Genomic DNA, 16,066 nt, shown 5'->3' on the forward strand with positions numbered 1-16,066 from the left:
ATACAAAAGGAAAAGATTCTATGATTCCACTTATATGAAATATCTAGAATATACAAAATGGCAAAGGATATGAACAAGTACTTCAAAGAAGAGAAAAAATGGATCTCCAATAAACATATATGAAAATATGTCCAAACTTATTCAAAATCTTTAAAAAATGCAAATTAAAGCCATAATGAGATAATATTTCATACTCACTAAATTGACAGTACAATTTTAAGGGTATTAATTCTGAGAAATAGGAAAAACAATATGCCTTTTATTTGACTTGAAGTCTTTTCACAATATTTCTAATTTTAAGCTAAGTTTTAAGTGTAAAAGAATAGTCACTTTAGAAAAATGTGATAAAATCTCAATCAACAGATGAAAAGTATATTCAAGTATGTTCCTGATAGTGATCTTGTCATGTACAGTAATGTTACAAAGGCATTTCATGGTATCTAATTCATGTACAATTTAATTTAACACAAATCTTCTAAATAATCCTTAACACTATACATATGGAAAAATAGTTCTCCATGATTAAAAACATAAACCAAATAGTCTTAATGAACATCTTAATAATGTTACTCAAAAAATTATCTCAATAAAGAAATGCTGCCAATGATAGGTCTACTTAATAATCTGTCTCCTTGATTACCAATCCTTCAAGAAAGAGTGTTTCAAAGAAAGGACAGGTAAGGTTATAAGTCTTCTCAATTTTATTTCCCAAGGGAGAAATAAGTTTATTGCTCCTAGTCGAGGTCTTGCCTCTATTATTTCTTAAATAGTTCCATTTACAGAACAGCTGATGTTACAGAGTTAAATGCTAAGAACAGATTTGAGAGAGCTAATGAGGATTATAGATATTTCTTCAGAGAAAAAAACTTTTATTCATGAAATCTCATTTTAATTTTTAAAGGAAATCATATGATACAATCAAACTCTTGCGGGACCATACTCAGAAATTCAGCACTGATTACCATAATAGTACAGCTGTGACTAAAGCAAAACCAGGACTAAATGACACAAACTGGGAAAAATTAAACCATCCAGTTTGTATTGTTTATACCATGTATTGATTAGAGAAAAATACTTTAAATATTCAAATACATTAAAAACAGGGACAAAGCACAAAATAATGTTTCTGCTGCTACAAAATAGGAGATTTTTTACCTCATAATTAAAACAGAAAACAAAAACAAAAAAGTAAATCCATTTAAACTACTACTGATAAAATTTCTAAGAAATTTAGTTTGAATGTAAAGATAGCAAAGAAACAATGAGTAAAAAGAATTAAAAGACCTGTACTTTGAATAAAAGTAGATGAAAGAATTTTCCTTTAGTTTCCATTTTCATTCAAAATTTCTTAATTATATAGATTTCTAACACCCAATTCAGTTCACTATCTACACTTAGGCATAACTGCATAATACAAAAATGTTTGTGAATTAGCCAACAACAAAGTCTACACACAGTCAATGGAAAGGGAAACCACAGAAAAAATAAAATTAGTGATTGTCAGTTGTCCATCTGTGAAGGCTACATAATAAAACCATCAATACATACCACTTACCTTTTCAAGTAAGTAGCCAATGACTAAGAAGCCTTTTCCACCCAGCATCTGCTCTTGCATGGCTACTGAACTTTTAAGTAGTTCAACCAGGAATGCCAAAAGAGTAGCACTGCATGTAAAGTACAGATAATTGCATTATGTAATCATCAAATGTTGATTACAAACACAGCGTTCCACTTCAGTACTTCATTATGCCAAAAGATAACTACCATATTCAAATCTAATTTCTGTTTTGCTGACAATGACTGTTATACCTTATATTAAGCAAGAATGTATTTTCCCAAAGCATAGGAAAACTAGTTTTATCTCTTCCAAATAAAATATCATCTCAAAACATAACTGTGTAGTTTTTTGATATTCCCAAGGCAAAACATCAAAGTTTATTTATACACATACATATTCCCTGCTTCAAGTAAATCTAACATGAGAAACACACCCAGAAATACTTCACTTCCCCATAATAAAGAGTTTATCATAACATTCTTTTGAAGAACATGCTACCTTACAGTATTTTAAATATATACACAATATTGCTTTGGAAGAACACACCTATTTTTTAAATAAACTTTTCATTTAGACTACTATTTTTCAGAAACAATTTATATATTTTTTTAAATATCCAGAGAAATATGCAACATGTTACTTATGTCTAAATATGCCTTCAGGAAAGTTCATGAGAGCAGAGAAAATAAATGATTTATGTAATATTGAAATGAAAAGTGGCAATTAATTACATAATGTATACACAAACACCTAAAAGCACGCAAAGATATGTGCCAGACAAAGATAAAGCACTTGACATGTATGTTGAATGAAAGAAGAAACAAAAGAAAAATAAATGATTGCATTGAATTAAGCTTTGATAATATATTACTTCACAAAGTTACACAGAACAATTTTCAACCAATAGCAATTGATACATGACACCATTCCGAATATATATATTCCTTCATTGGATATGCTTACTGCAGTTTAATAAATGACTTTAAGCGAGACTTCAGCAGCAGTTAAAACAATATCTATTAACATTGCTTTATAATGTACCCTACCTTGCCTATTCATATTCACAAGAAAGAGTAAAACCACAAATTTTAAATATATTTTAAATGCACAAGTACTCATTCTTACAAGAAATTAAGAAAATTTGGTAATGAGGAAAACTTGAAAATTATTAAGGCCCAAATCAATGTAAAGTTATTCTATTCTCTGAAGTTATTCTAGCTCTTCTGGTTAGAATAGGATTGACAACGTGTTTCTTTGATAATGTGGCTATTCTTGTTCAAATCAGAAATATTCTCATAAAAAGAATTAATAGCAAAACTATTATTATTATAAAAATTGATACTTTAATGGATTACATGATATCAGCTATAAAAAATATACCATATCTGGAAATAAACTATTTCATTACAGGAAATTAAAATTCAATTACATTAACTGGTGCTATATCTTTAAACCACAAAAAAAAAAAAAGTGAACTAGTATTACAAATCAATGACATTCTTTCACTTTGTCCTAAAGTCAAAGATAAATCTTTACAAGAAAAACACAACTACCAAAAAGTCCCTTGGGATTTTTTTAATGTTTCTGTAGAGAAGAACATCTATTAAGCAACCTAGTCCATTTTAAATTGTATCAATAGTCAAAGCCACTTCATAGATAACTGCTTAAGCACTATTACACATAATACTTCTGCCTAAACGTTTGAAAAGAATAAGAAAACTACTACACAGAGGTTACACAGTTTCCTAATCTGTTTGTAGAATTCTTACCTACACCAGAGTTAACGATTTAGGTGGAAAGATGACCAGGATTCCTAAACATCAGCACTGCCAAAAAGAAAGACTAGAAATGCCTCACACTATGGTCCCCATGGTCCATGAAAAAATGCAAAAAAGTATTTCTTATAATACATCACCCTCCTATGTGGAACCATATAAATTACAAGGATGCCAAGGATTTTCTTACTCTTTTATGTCAGAAGTGCTACTCTTTCTCAAACATCTAATGAATTAACTCAGACTTCTAAATACAGTGGGAGTTGCATTACAAAATCAGAAATATTAATTATTCTAAAATCTTAACACATGACTATGCTATCCATATAATGTTAATTTCACTTCAATTTTAACTATGACAAGTGAAAAGTCAAATGCATTCACTAACAAAAGTATTTTCAATTTATACCTAAAACCCAATACAATAGCAATACCACATCTTTTCAAAAAATCTTTAAAATAGGTATATTTGACATGGTAGATGTAATAGTAAATAGATGGCCATCTTCGAAGAGGTACATTTTCAAACATAATTTAACAAACTTACCAGTAACTAAAATGCATCGGATTGCTGCAGGGCTCACAATAAACTTGCAAAATTCTGTGTACTGCCATACAAAATTTCTCTCCATTCTTGCCTATTTCCAACTCCCCTAGATACAAAGGCAAATATAAAGGATACTTCAGCCCATTCCTATATCTCCTACGTACCACTTCCTGTCTAGACACATCAGTTCATCTGTAGAGGATCTAAATACACAGGATAAACCAAAAGGCAAGTATCTGTGTCAGCCAGAACTAGTATACACAACATAGAACATTCTCTTGAAAAGTATAGCAATACCTAGAAAGAGATTTTCACAGGAATATTTTACTTGGTGGCAAAAGGAGTACTGATTTTTATCTCACATAGTAAAATTGCTAAACTTTTCAATAGACAGTACTACAACATATCATATTCTGTGGGTAGCAATTCTACTTCAGGAATGGTTGAGGGATTTTAATCCTGTCTCCTTTTAAGGAAAATGACAGTAATAATCTATAGGGTTATTTCTTAAAAATAATTACCATCTTCCAATTCTTAATATTTCAATTAAATTAGGAATTAATATTTATTTCAAATATTATACTTATAAAAGGCTGGACCTTAGGAAAAATAGAGGAAATAGTATAATAATACTCCTAACAACTTAGCATATTTATTATCTCTCCAGAGCTTTCTTGTCCATATTATTAAAGAATACCACAACAGTCTTGGCCCACAAATACCTGAGAATATTTAATAACTATGTATGAACACGACTAATTTTGTTTCTAATGAATAAATATGTACTACATTTAGGTTCCATTAAAATTTATATAAATATAGATTTTGACTTGATTTTAATACCTTAACCATTTCAATTTGTCCACTCTTTATTTCTTAAAAATAACTAATATAGATAACTCATGTAAAATCATCCCAAAAGTTTTATCTTTGATGTATTTTATTAAAGATGAAATATTTCATAAAGATAAAAATAATTTATAACTGGAATGACTCAGATTGAATATATAACTTATGTTCAGTTCGAAGGCAGTTCTTAGAACATAGAAAATTGGCTTTTCAATATGCTTTGTACTGAAACAAGCAAAGTACCTCAGCTAGGTAGACTGTTTAAATATAGTATGAGGAAGGGAATGGATAAGCTAAAAATTAAAGATTCCCCCTGAATTCAACACTTCCTAACCTTTTAAAAGGATGTTTTCAATCTATTGAGAAACACTACAGGCAAAGTAATTGTCAGAAAAATAGAGAAGTAGATTAAGTTCAAATAAGACTTAAGGTACCAAGAGGGGGAGAAAATTTTTTGAGTTTTTCATAATGTTTCATCTCTTCGTTGGCCTAACTTAATATTACGATACATTGATAAAATGTCTAATACCATAGTTTCTCTGCTATTTCTTTCACTACAAAACTCTTCCAAGATAAGTCATCATAGCAGGAATAAAACTGTAAAAGAACTCAACTCAAGTCCATACACAAGAAATTTCACACTCAACAAATTAATTTCCAGTGACACAAAAAAATTTCACAGTAAGTTAGAAGAGTTAAATTCCTTCACAGTTCAAAATTAGAAAGGTCTAACCCAGAAGCTTCTAACTCCAGGTACATTTAACAGTCACTTTCAGTCAATGCATTCCTGAGGATGCTATCTCAAAAGACCACTGCCTACCTGCCTACAGAGGCAATGAATCCTGATACACAAACTGTCACATTCATCAGTTCAGACATCAAGTGGAGTTACATGCTGAAATAAGTAAAATACATTTTTCTGCAGTCAAATAAGGAAAACAGTGAAATGCAGCACAGTAAAATGTAAGGACAGATGGAATACACTGGGTAGCACATGAAATCATTAAGCCTGCCCTTAGCCATCAAATCTCTCCTCAGTAATTTCTAGCTTTTCTTTCAGCCTGATAAGGCAGCCTTAAAAACTGAATTGCTATCATTCTTGCTGCTATTTAAGAACATTCTTTAGAAGCCCTATTAAAAGTTAGTCAGGCTATCACACATTTTATACCTTCCTTCATCTAGTAACAGATTCTGATTTTATGTTTCATCAGAATATTTTATTTCTAACAAAATACCGTATAGCCAAAAATAAAATGAAAATTTACAAAATTGTGATTGAAATACATCAAAATTTGTCTTATGATGGAAACAAAATTTAAAAATTTATACATGTAAAGGAATTAATTCTAAACCTTTTATGACATAGTTATATATACTAGTATATGTATACAGTATCTACCAGTATTTACATAGTTCGAGACAAAACAGCTTTTTGATAACCTCCACTAATAACTATAAATAGCCAATAGATATTTACTAAAAAGGTTCCAATGTAAAGGAAATAACGCAACACTTAAGAGCTTGCAATTTAACTTCAACCAATAAATGACCACTTACAGTGCTCTAAATGTCCTAATCCCTTTATGAAAACTTCCTGGACATGTTACATGTAGCAGGCACCACTAGACTAATCATGTATGTATAATCCATGGATACAGGAATACTTTAGAAATTTAATGATATAAATTCCTAATACCTAAGAAGTTCAAAATTTCAAGGAAAAACTGGAGACAGGTAATTATGATACATAGATGATCTTAACTGTATATGCATATTCTAATGCCCTGCAAGGTCAAAACACGCCACAGCCGGGAGGCCCAATGAGCAGTCCTTCATGGTGTTAACCACTTTCAGGCCCCAGCCTACGTAACAGAAGCAGGATTAAAAATACACCCTAAAAGTGCTGAAATTAGCAAATGAAGAAAATAAATACTAAAACAGCTGATGACACAGAAAGCTAAAATAATTGATACTTAGGCTTTATATATGTCCAGGAATTTTCTATTCTTTTTATTATTAATTTTGTTTTTTAAATGATCAAGCAGTAAAACTGACTTATTTCTCTTTCTTCTTTTCTTCTGTATGCGTGTATACAATTCTGAGAACGTTAACAGATATATAGATTGTATAAGCCCACTACAATCAGGATACAGACCAGTTCCATCCATCACACCAAATAAACCTCATTTATCCTATCCCTTTACACCTTTACCGTCACATCCTCCCAAAACCCAAAACCTTGGGTAACTAGTTATCTCTTAGCTATCATTTAGTCTCAACTTTTCAAGAATGTCATATAAATGCAATCATATAGTATGTAATCTTCTGAGTATGTCCTTCTTGACCTCAATATATTGCCTTTGAGATGCATGCAAGCAGCTGCATATATCAAGAATTTATTCTATTTACTTACTGAACAGCATTCCATTGTGTGAATGGATTACCACAGTTTGTGTACATTTGAGTTGTATCTAGTTTATTGTGATTATGAATAAGATTACTATAAACATTCACAGAAAGCTTTTTGTGTAAACACAGTTTTCATTCATTTCTCACAAATACAAACCTAGGAATAGAAAGACTGAATTACATGGCAAGTGTACGTTTAACTTTATAATAAACTTCCAAACTGCCAGAGTGGCAATACCACTTGGCAATCCCGCCAGTAACAGGTTCCAGGTGCTCCTCATCCTTGCCAACACTTGGCACCATAAGTACTTCTTATTTTGGCCATTCCACTAGGTGTGTACTGGTATCTCATAGTGGTTTTAACTAACATTTCCCTGTCAGTTAATGACGTTGAACATCTTTTCATGTGCTATTTTGACATCTTTACATCCTCTTTTACTTCAGTCTTTTGCCCACTTTTTTAATAGTGGGTTTTATGTTTTCTTACTATTGAGGTTTAAGATTTTTTTTTTTTAAAGATTTTATTTTTTTCCTTTTTCTCCCCAAAGCCCCCCGGTACATAGTTGTATATTCTTCGTTGTGGGTCCTTCTAGTTGTGGCATGTGGGACGCTGCCTCAGCGTGGTTTGATGAGCAGTGTCATGTCCGCGCCCAGGATTCGAACCAACGAAACACTGGGCCGCCTGCAGCGGAGCGCGCGAACTTAACCACTCGGCCACGGGGCCAGCCCCGAGGTTTAAGAATTTTTTATATATTCTTGCCATAAGTCTTTTGTCAAATAAGTGATTTTCTATTATCTGTCTCCAGTTTGTAGCATGTTTTCTTATTGCATCTTTTGCATAGTAAAAGGTTTTAACTTTGATGAATCAGTCAAATTTCTCAATTTTTTTCTTTTATGCACCATGCTTTCAGTATCATGTCTAAAATGACTTTGCCTAGCCTAGGTCACAAAGATTTTCTCCTATGTTTCCTTCTAAAAGTTCTACAGGTTTATGTTTTACATTTAGAACTAATTTTTTAGTTAATTTTAATGTAAGGTGTGAGGTTTAGGTTGAGGCTTATTTTTTGGCATAAAACTATCCTTCCTCCCTTAGATTGCTTTTGCACCTTTGTCAAAAGTCAACTGTCCATATTGGTGTGAGGTATTTCTGTACTCTATTCTGTCCCACTGATATATGTGTCTATGACTTTGCTAGTACTACACTGTCTTCATTATTATAGCATTACAGTAAGTCTTCAAGCCAGGGAAGTATAATCCCTCCAAATCCATTCTTTTTGAAAATCATTTTAGCTATCCTAGTTACTTTGTCTTTCATATACATTTTTAAATCATCTTGTCTATATCAACACACAAATCTAGCCAGGATTTTAATTAGTATTGTGTTAAATCTGTAGATCAATTTAATGACATCTTTACTATATTGAGTCTTCCTGTACCTGAACATGATCTATCTCCATCATTTATTTAGGACTTTGATTTCTTTCACCAGCAACTTATAGATTTCAACACACACATCCTGTACATGTTTTGAACATTTATATTTAAAATGCTTAAATTTTTGAAGCTATTGTTAAAGGTATTTTTAATTTGGTTTCCTATTACATATCATTATTTTGTTGTTGTAAGTGCCATGGAGTCAATTTCTGACTCCTAGTTACTCTGTGTACAGCAGAGCAGAATGCTGCCTGGTCTTTTTGCAACGTCCTCTCATCTTGCGCAGGATGAAACAAGACTCCACTCTATTCATAGGGTTTTCATGGCCAATTTTATCGAAAGTAGGTTGCCAGGTCCCTCCTTCCTAGTCTGTCTTAGTCTGGAAGCTATGCTGAAACCTGGCCACCATGGGTGACCCTGCTGGTATTTGAAATACTGGTGGCATAGCTTTCAGCATCACAGCAACATGCAGCTACCACACAGTGTGACAAGTGACAGATGAGTGGTATAGTTCCTTGACCAGGAAAAAAACCTGGGCCATGGCAGTGAGAGCACTGAATCAGAACAACTAGACCACCAGGGCTGGCTACATTGTTAATACAGAGAAACATAATTTATTCCTGCAGGAGAATCATGTATTTTGCAAACTTTTTAAACCTGCTTACTAGTGCTAGAATTTCGTGTGTGTGTGTCAGTCCCTTAAGAATTTTTACATAGACAATCCTGTCATCTGTGAAAAGGTACAATTCTATTTTTTCCTTTCCAATCTGTATGATGACTTCTCTTTATCCTGGCTTATTGCTATGGCTAGTACCTCTCTGATTTGGATCAGATCCACACATGTAAAGCTTAGGCCTGAGTACATATATAACTTCATCAAGTTACTTTCTCAAGTTCTTCCCTTTCTGTGATCTGCCTGATAATTTCCAACATTGGAACTGTTCTTTCCAGTTCTATTGTTAAAAATCTAGGGCTTCATTTTCCTCACTCTGCTGTACACTTATATAACTCTGCCCACATCTGAGGCAAACCAGCAGTAAGAGAGACAGAACAAAGCAATGGAGAGGTTTTTGATGGAGAGGAATGGAAAAAGCTCGGAAGCCACCACTCCATCTTATCAAATAAAAAGCTGAACAGACTGAAAAATTGACAAATCTTCTAGGATCCAATAAAAGAGGGGAGGACAGAAGACAAACAACTGCCTTCAAGATTGGACAGACAGACAGGTAACTACAGGGAGTCACTGGTTACAAGAGCAGAGATACACAAGTGGAAACTACTGTGGGAACCAGTGCCCAGGCAGGAAAACCTAAACTGTACTTGATGAATTGCTGGAGGCTCAGTGCTGACCACCTGCCCAGTCACAGAGAGGCCCCCACATTTATTGTGAGATTTATCTCCAGAAGCGTGACCAGGTTGCCATAGTAAATATCAGAGGAAAAATCCCTTAGGCATCTGGCAGAGGGCAGGAAAAGGAACCCCTGTGAAACACACCAGAGGACTCTGTTCTTAAAAAGGGCTGCCGTCAGGAGAAACTAGTTAATGAAGCCTAACCCGCTGACATATTATCAGAACCTAACGTGGGGAAGAGAATTATCTAACTACAGCCAGCTCTAGTCATCCTTGCCTACCTAAACAGGGAGGAAAACAACTGAGAAACACGTGTTAAATTTGTAGTCCAGAAGCACAGGCTCACTAAAAGACTGAGACCTAATCATAGAGCTACAGAATGCTTCTTCTCCCCCCACACTTCACCACCCCATTACCAAAGGCCTATTTACAGTAGTTCCTTTTACCTGGTCCATCCTGTGTAACTACCAAAAAAAATCACAAGGTTGGGGCTGGCCCAGTGGGGTAGCGGTTAAGTTCACAGGTTCCACTTTGACAGCCCAGGGTTCACCGATTTGGATCCCAGGTGTGGACCTACACACCACTTATCAAGCCATGCCCTGGCAGGCGTCCCACATATAAAGTAGAGGAGGATGGGCACAGATGTTAGCTCAGGGCTAATCTTCCTCAAAAACATAAAGAAAAAAAATTTCAAGGCATACGAAAAGGAAAAAATCACAATTTGAAAAGACAAAGCAAGCATAAGAAGCAGAAATGGCCCAGATGTTGGAATTATCAAAACAGAAATTTAAAACAACTATGATTAATATGCTAAGGGCTCTAATAAATAAAACAGACAGCATAAAAGGACAAATGGGCAACATAAGCAGAAAGATGGAAATCCTAATAAAGAACCAAAAAGAAATGCTAGAGATAAAAAAAAAAGAACAGTAACACAAATGAAGAATGCTTCTGATGGGCTTATTAGTAGAGCGGACACGGTTGAGGAAAGACTCTCTAAACTAGAAAAAATATTAATAGAATCTTCAAAAAGTGAAAACCAGGGGCCAGCCTGGTGCAAGAGCAGTTAACTTTGCACACTCTGCTTCGGTGGCCTGAGGTTCACTGGTTTAGATCCGGGGTGCGACCTACATGCTGCTTATCAAGCCATGCTGTGGCAGGCATCCCACATATAAAATAGAGGAAGATGGGCACAGATGTTAGCTCAGAGGCAATCTTCTATAGTAATAGAAAAAAAAAGAGGAGGATTAGTAGCAGATGTTAGCTGGGAGCTCACCTTCCTCAAAAAAAACCAAACTGAAAACCAAAGAAAACAAAGACTGATAAAAAAAAAAAAAAGAATCTCTAGAGAATAGAATACCCAGGTCAATGGCAAAACTACAAAAGGTGTAACATATGGATAATAAGAACACCAGAAGAAAAAGATGAAAGGAACAGAGGAAATATTTGCAATAATAATGACTGAGAATTTCCCCTAAATTAATGTCAGACACCAAACCACAGATCCAGGAAGCTCAAAGAACACCAAGAAGGATAAATGCCAAAAAAAAAGAAAAAAGAAAAAAAGAAAACTACACCTAGGCATATCATTTTCAACTTACAGAAAGATCAAAGATAGAGAAAAATTCCTGAAAGAAGCCAGGGGGCAAAAACACCTCACATCTCATGAAAATAAGATAAGAATTACATCCAAACTCTCCTCAGAAACCATACAAGGAAGAACAGAATGTACTAAAATATTGAAAGTATTGGGAGAAAAATCCACCAACCTCAAATTCTGTACCCTAAGAAATTCAAAAGTGAAGGAGAAATACCTTCTGAGACAAACAAAGATTAAGAGAATTTGTTGCAAGTAGACCTGTCTTGCAAAGAATGTTAAAAGAAATTCTTTAGAGAGAAGGAAAGTAATATAGGTCAGGAACTTGGATCCAAATAAAGAAAAGATCACTGAAGAAGGAACAGTGAAGGTAAAATAAAAACTTTTACTTTTTTATTCTAAATTGATCTAATAGATAAGTTTGTTCAAAATAACAGCAATATTGTATTTCATTATGTACGCTTACATATAAGTGAAATGAATGACAGCAATAATACCAGGGACAAGAGGAAAAAATTAAGATTATTTTATTATAAAGTACTCACAACATCCATGAAGGGGTACAGTGTTATTTGACAGTAGACTTGAATTATTTGCAAACTCTATGGAAACCACTAAAAACAGTAAAAAAAAAAAAAAAAAGCATAAATGATATTCTAAGAAAGAGAAAATGAAATTATATAAAATTCTCAATTAAAATCACAAAAGGCAGAAAAAGAGAGAAGACAAAAATAAGAAGAACAAGGCAACAAATAGAAAATGTAACCAATATGGTAACTATTAATCCAATTATATCAATAATCATTTTGAATATCAATGTCTAAATGCACAAATTAAAAGTCACAGACTGTCAGAGTAGACCAAAAAACAAGACTCCATTCTACAATATCTACAAGAAACCACTTTAAATATAGACATATATACATTAAAAGTAAATGGAGAAATATATACCATATTAACACTAATCCAAAGAAAGCAGGAGTAGCTATATTGATTTCAGACAAAGCAGACTTCAAAGCTAGGAAAGTTATCAGAGATTAAGAAGGGCATTACATAATGACAAAGGGGTCAACTCTCCAAGAAGACATAATTCTTAAATAGTATTTGCCTAACAAGAGAGCATCAAACCACATGAGGCAAAAACTGCTATAACTCCAAGGACTAATAGATGAACCCACTATACAGTTGGAGACTGCAACACCCCTCTATCAGAAATGGACAAATATAGCAGACACAAAATCAGTCAGGACATAGCTGAAGTCAACAACACCAATAAACAACTGGAGATCATTGACATCTATACACTACTTCATCCAACAACAGCAGAATACACATTTCTCTCAAGCTCACACGGAACATTCACTAAAACAGAGCATGTTCTGGGCCATAAACTTACAAATTTAAAAGAATAGAAATCATACAAAGTCTGCTCTCAATTTAACCAGAAATCATTAACAAAAGATAATTGGAAAAGTCCAATAATGCATTAATGCATAAAGATTAAACAGCACACTTCTAAATAACACATGGCTCCAAGAAGAAATCTCAAGAGATATTATAAATATTTTGAACTAAATGAAAATGAAAATATAACATCAAAATTTGTGGAATGAAGTGAAAGCAATACTTACAGGGAAATTTATTGCATTGAATGCTGTGATATTGTGATTTACAACAAGAAATATCTATTTGGTCTTCATCCCATTTCGGACACAGAGCTCCTAAAACTCTTGGAATTTCCCAAGTGATAAGAGCAATAAAGGTGTCTTTTGATATGTTCATGAGGTGACTTTTGGAACTCACCTAAGGATGAAAGCAGTTAACAGTGGAGATGGTCATGTGACAAGAGCGCTGGAACTTTCAGTCCCACCCCACCTCCAATCTCCAGAGAGGGAAGAGGGGCAGGAGATTGATTGAGTCCCATCACCAATGACCAATGATTTACTCATCAGGCGTATGTAATGAAGCCTCCATAAAAACCAAAAGGACAAGGTTTGGAGGGCTTGCAGGTTGGTGAACATGCAGTGATGCTAGGAGAGTGGTATACCTGGAGAGGGTGTAGAAGCTCTGCACCCATTCCCCATAATTTGCCCTATGCATCTCTGTCATCTGGATGTCTATATCCTTTATCCTATCTTTTTATAATACAGTGGTATTTCACTAAGCAAAATGCTTCTCTGAGCTCTGTGAACCACTCTAGTAAATGAACTGAACCCATGGAGGAGGTCATGGGAACCTCTGATTTAGAGACAGAAGTACAGGTAACCCAGATTTGTGACTGGCATTTGAAGTCCAAGGAGAAAGGTGTTAGAACCCTCATCTACAGTCTGTCAGTCAGAAGCTCAGGTGATTCCCTGGATTTGTGACTGGCATCTGAAGGGGGTATTGCGGCAGCTTGTGGGACTAAGCCCTTAACCTGTAGGATCTGATGCTATCTCCAGATAGATAGTGTCATAATTGTAGGACACCCAGCTGACGTCCCAGAGAATTGCTTAGTGATATAAAGGGAAACTCCTCCCTTCACGCCCTGGAATTGGGTTCTCAGAACCTGTAACACATATATAAGAAAAGAATAAGGATCTAAAATCAATAATCCAAGTTTCCACCTTAGGAAACTAGAAAAAGAGCAAATTAAATCCAAAATAAGCAGAAAGAAAGAAATAATGAACAATTCAAAGAAACTGAAAAGAGGAAATCAACAGAGAAAATCACTGGAACGAAAAGCTGATTCTTTGAAAAGATTAAAAAAATTAAGTCTCTAGTTAGGCTAACTAAGAAAAAAAGAGAGAGAATACAAAATACTAATATCAGAAATGAAAGAAGGGACATAACTGCTGTTGGAGGAGGTCAGAGAGGATGTGACTTCCAGCTGACCTGTGAACTGGACCAGGACAATCAGAGGATGTTCACCCACTCCCCTCTATCCTTGGAATGTATATTCTGCCTGTTATTCCCATATTAGGAGCTACTTCAAAGATGCAGCATTCAGAGAGTAACATGTTCTTGAGACCGCTTGGACCATATACATGACTGAACTCCATTACATAAACTTTTAAGATTCTGGCAGGCAGGTGTGGAGATTTACTCATCTTGTGGCAGTCCAAGACAAGCCTTATCATACAAGTTTCCTTGCTTATTAAAACTGCAACCTACCAGCCTGGAGTAGTCTCCTCTTTCTTTATCCTTCCTCCCCATGTACAAGAGCCAATTTCAAATTTTACCTGGTGAACTCCTGAGGTTGCAAACCAAAAACTACAGATTTTGCATAAATTAAAAGGATAATAAAGGAATACCATCAACAGTTCTATGTCCAAAGAACTGATAACCTAGAAGCAAAAGACCAATTCCTTGAAAGACACAATCTACCAAAACTCACACAAGAAGAAACAGACATTTGGAATAGACATATCTACTAAAGAGATTAAATCAATAATTGATGGTTTTCCAAAACAGAAAGAACCAGGCCCAGATGGTTCACTGATGAATTCTCCCAAATACTTAAGGAAAAAAATCATACCAATTCTCTACAATCTCTTTGAGAGGATATAAGCAGAAGAACTGCTTCCTAACTCATTCTACAAGGTCAGCATCACTCTAATACCAAAACCAGAAAAGAAAATTACAGATCAATACCTCTCATGAACACAGATGCAACAATCCTCAACAAAATACTAGCAAATTGAATTCAAAAGAAGTATAAAAAGAATTATGCACAACAACCAAGTGGGATTTACTCAAGGTATGCAAGCCTGGTTCAACATTCGAAAATCAATTAATGTAATCCATCTCACAACAGACTAAGAGAGAAAAATCACATGCTCATACACATAGATGCAGAAAAAGCACTTGACACAATCCAACGACACTGATGATAAAAACATTCAGTAAACTAGGAATACAGGGGAACTTTCTCAACTTGATAAAGGGCATCAATAAAAAACCTAAGCTAAGATCCTACTGAATGATAAAAAATTCCAAGTTCCCACTATAATCAGATACAAAGCAAGGATGTCCCCTCTCACCACTCCTTTTCAATATCGTACTGAAGTCCTTGCTAATGCAATAAGACAAGACAGGAAATAAACCTTCTACAGATTGGGAAGGAAGACATAAAACTCTGCTCACAGATGGCATGATTCTCTATGTAGAAAATCTGAAAGAATTGACAAAAAACTTCCTGAAACTAACAGAAGACTACACCAAGGTTGCAGGATAGAGGGTTAATATAAAAAAGTCAACTGGTTTCCTATATATCAACAGTGAACAAGTGGAATTTGAAATTAAAAACAACACCATTTGCATTAGCACCAAAAAAATGAAACAGGTATGAATCTAACAAAATATATACAGGCTATATATGAGGAAAATTACAAAGCTCTTATGAACAAAATCAAAGAAGAACTAAATTAATGGAGAGAGATTCCATATTGATGTCAAGATATCAGTTCTTCCCAACTTGATCTACAAGGTCAGTGCAATATCAATCAAAATCACAGCAAGTTATTTTATAGATACTGACAAACTTATTCTAAAGTTTATATGGAAAG

The 16,066-nt window shown here is 34.2% G+C and overlaps 1 protein-coding gene across 10 annotated transcripts in view; it reads right to left on the minus strand.

Annotated features, from left to right (window-relative positions):
* Positions 1–16,066, minus strand: part of NBEA (neurobeachin) — a 679,748-nt gene that overhangs the window by 531,881 nt on the left and 131,801 nt on the right. For 9 of the 10 annotated variants that reach the window (XM_046664612.1, XM_046664614.1, XM_046664615.1 and 6 more), the window contains one exon: positions 1,556–1,664. In XM_046664612.1, the coding sequence (XP_046520568.1) occupies positions 1,556–1,664 (109 nt within the window). Of the gene's footprint in view, positions 1–1,555; positions 1,665–3,880; positions 3,987–16,066 lie in introns of all 10 variants that reach the window. The other variant, XM_046664613.1, reaches the window with a different exon arrangement.

Source organism: Equus quagga, chromosome 6 (assembly GCF_021613505.1).
Source record: "Equus quagga isolate Etosha38 chromosome 6, UCLA_HA_Equagga_1.0, whole genome shotgun sequence".
Lineage (NCBI taxonomy): Eukaryota > Metazoa > Chordata > Mammalia > Perissodactyla > Equidae > Equus > Equus quagga.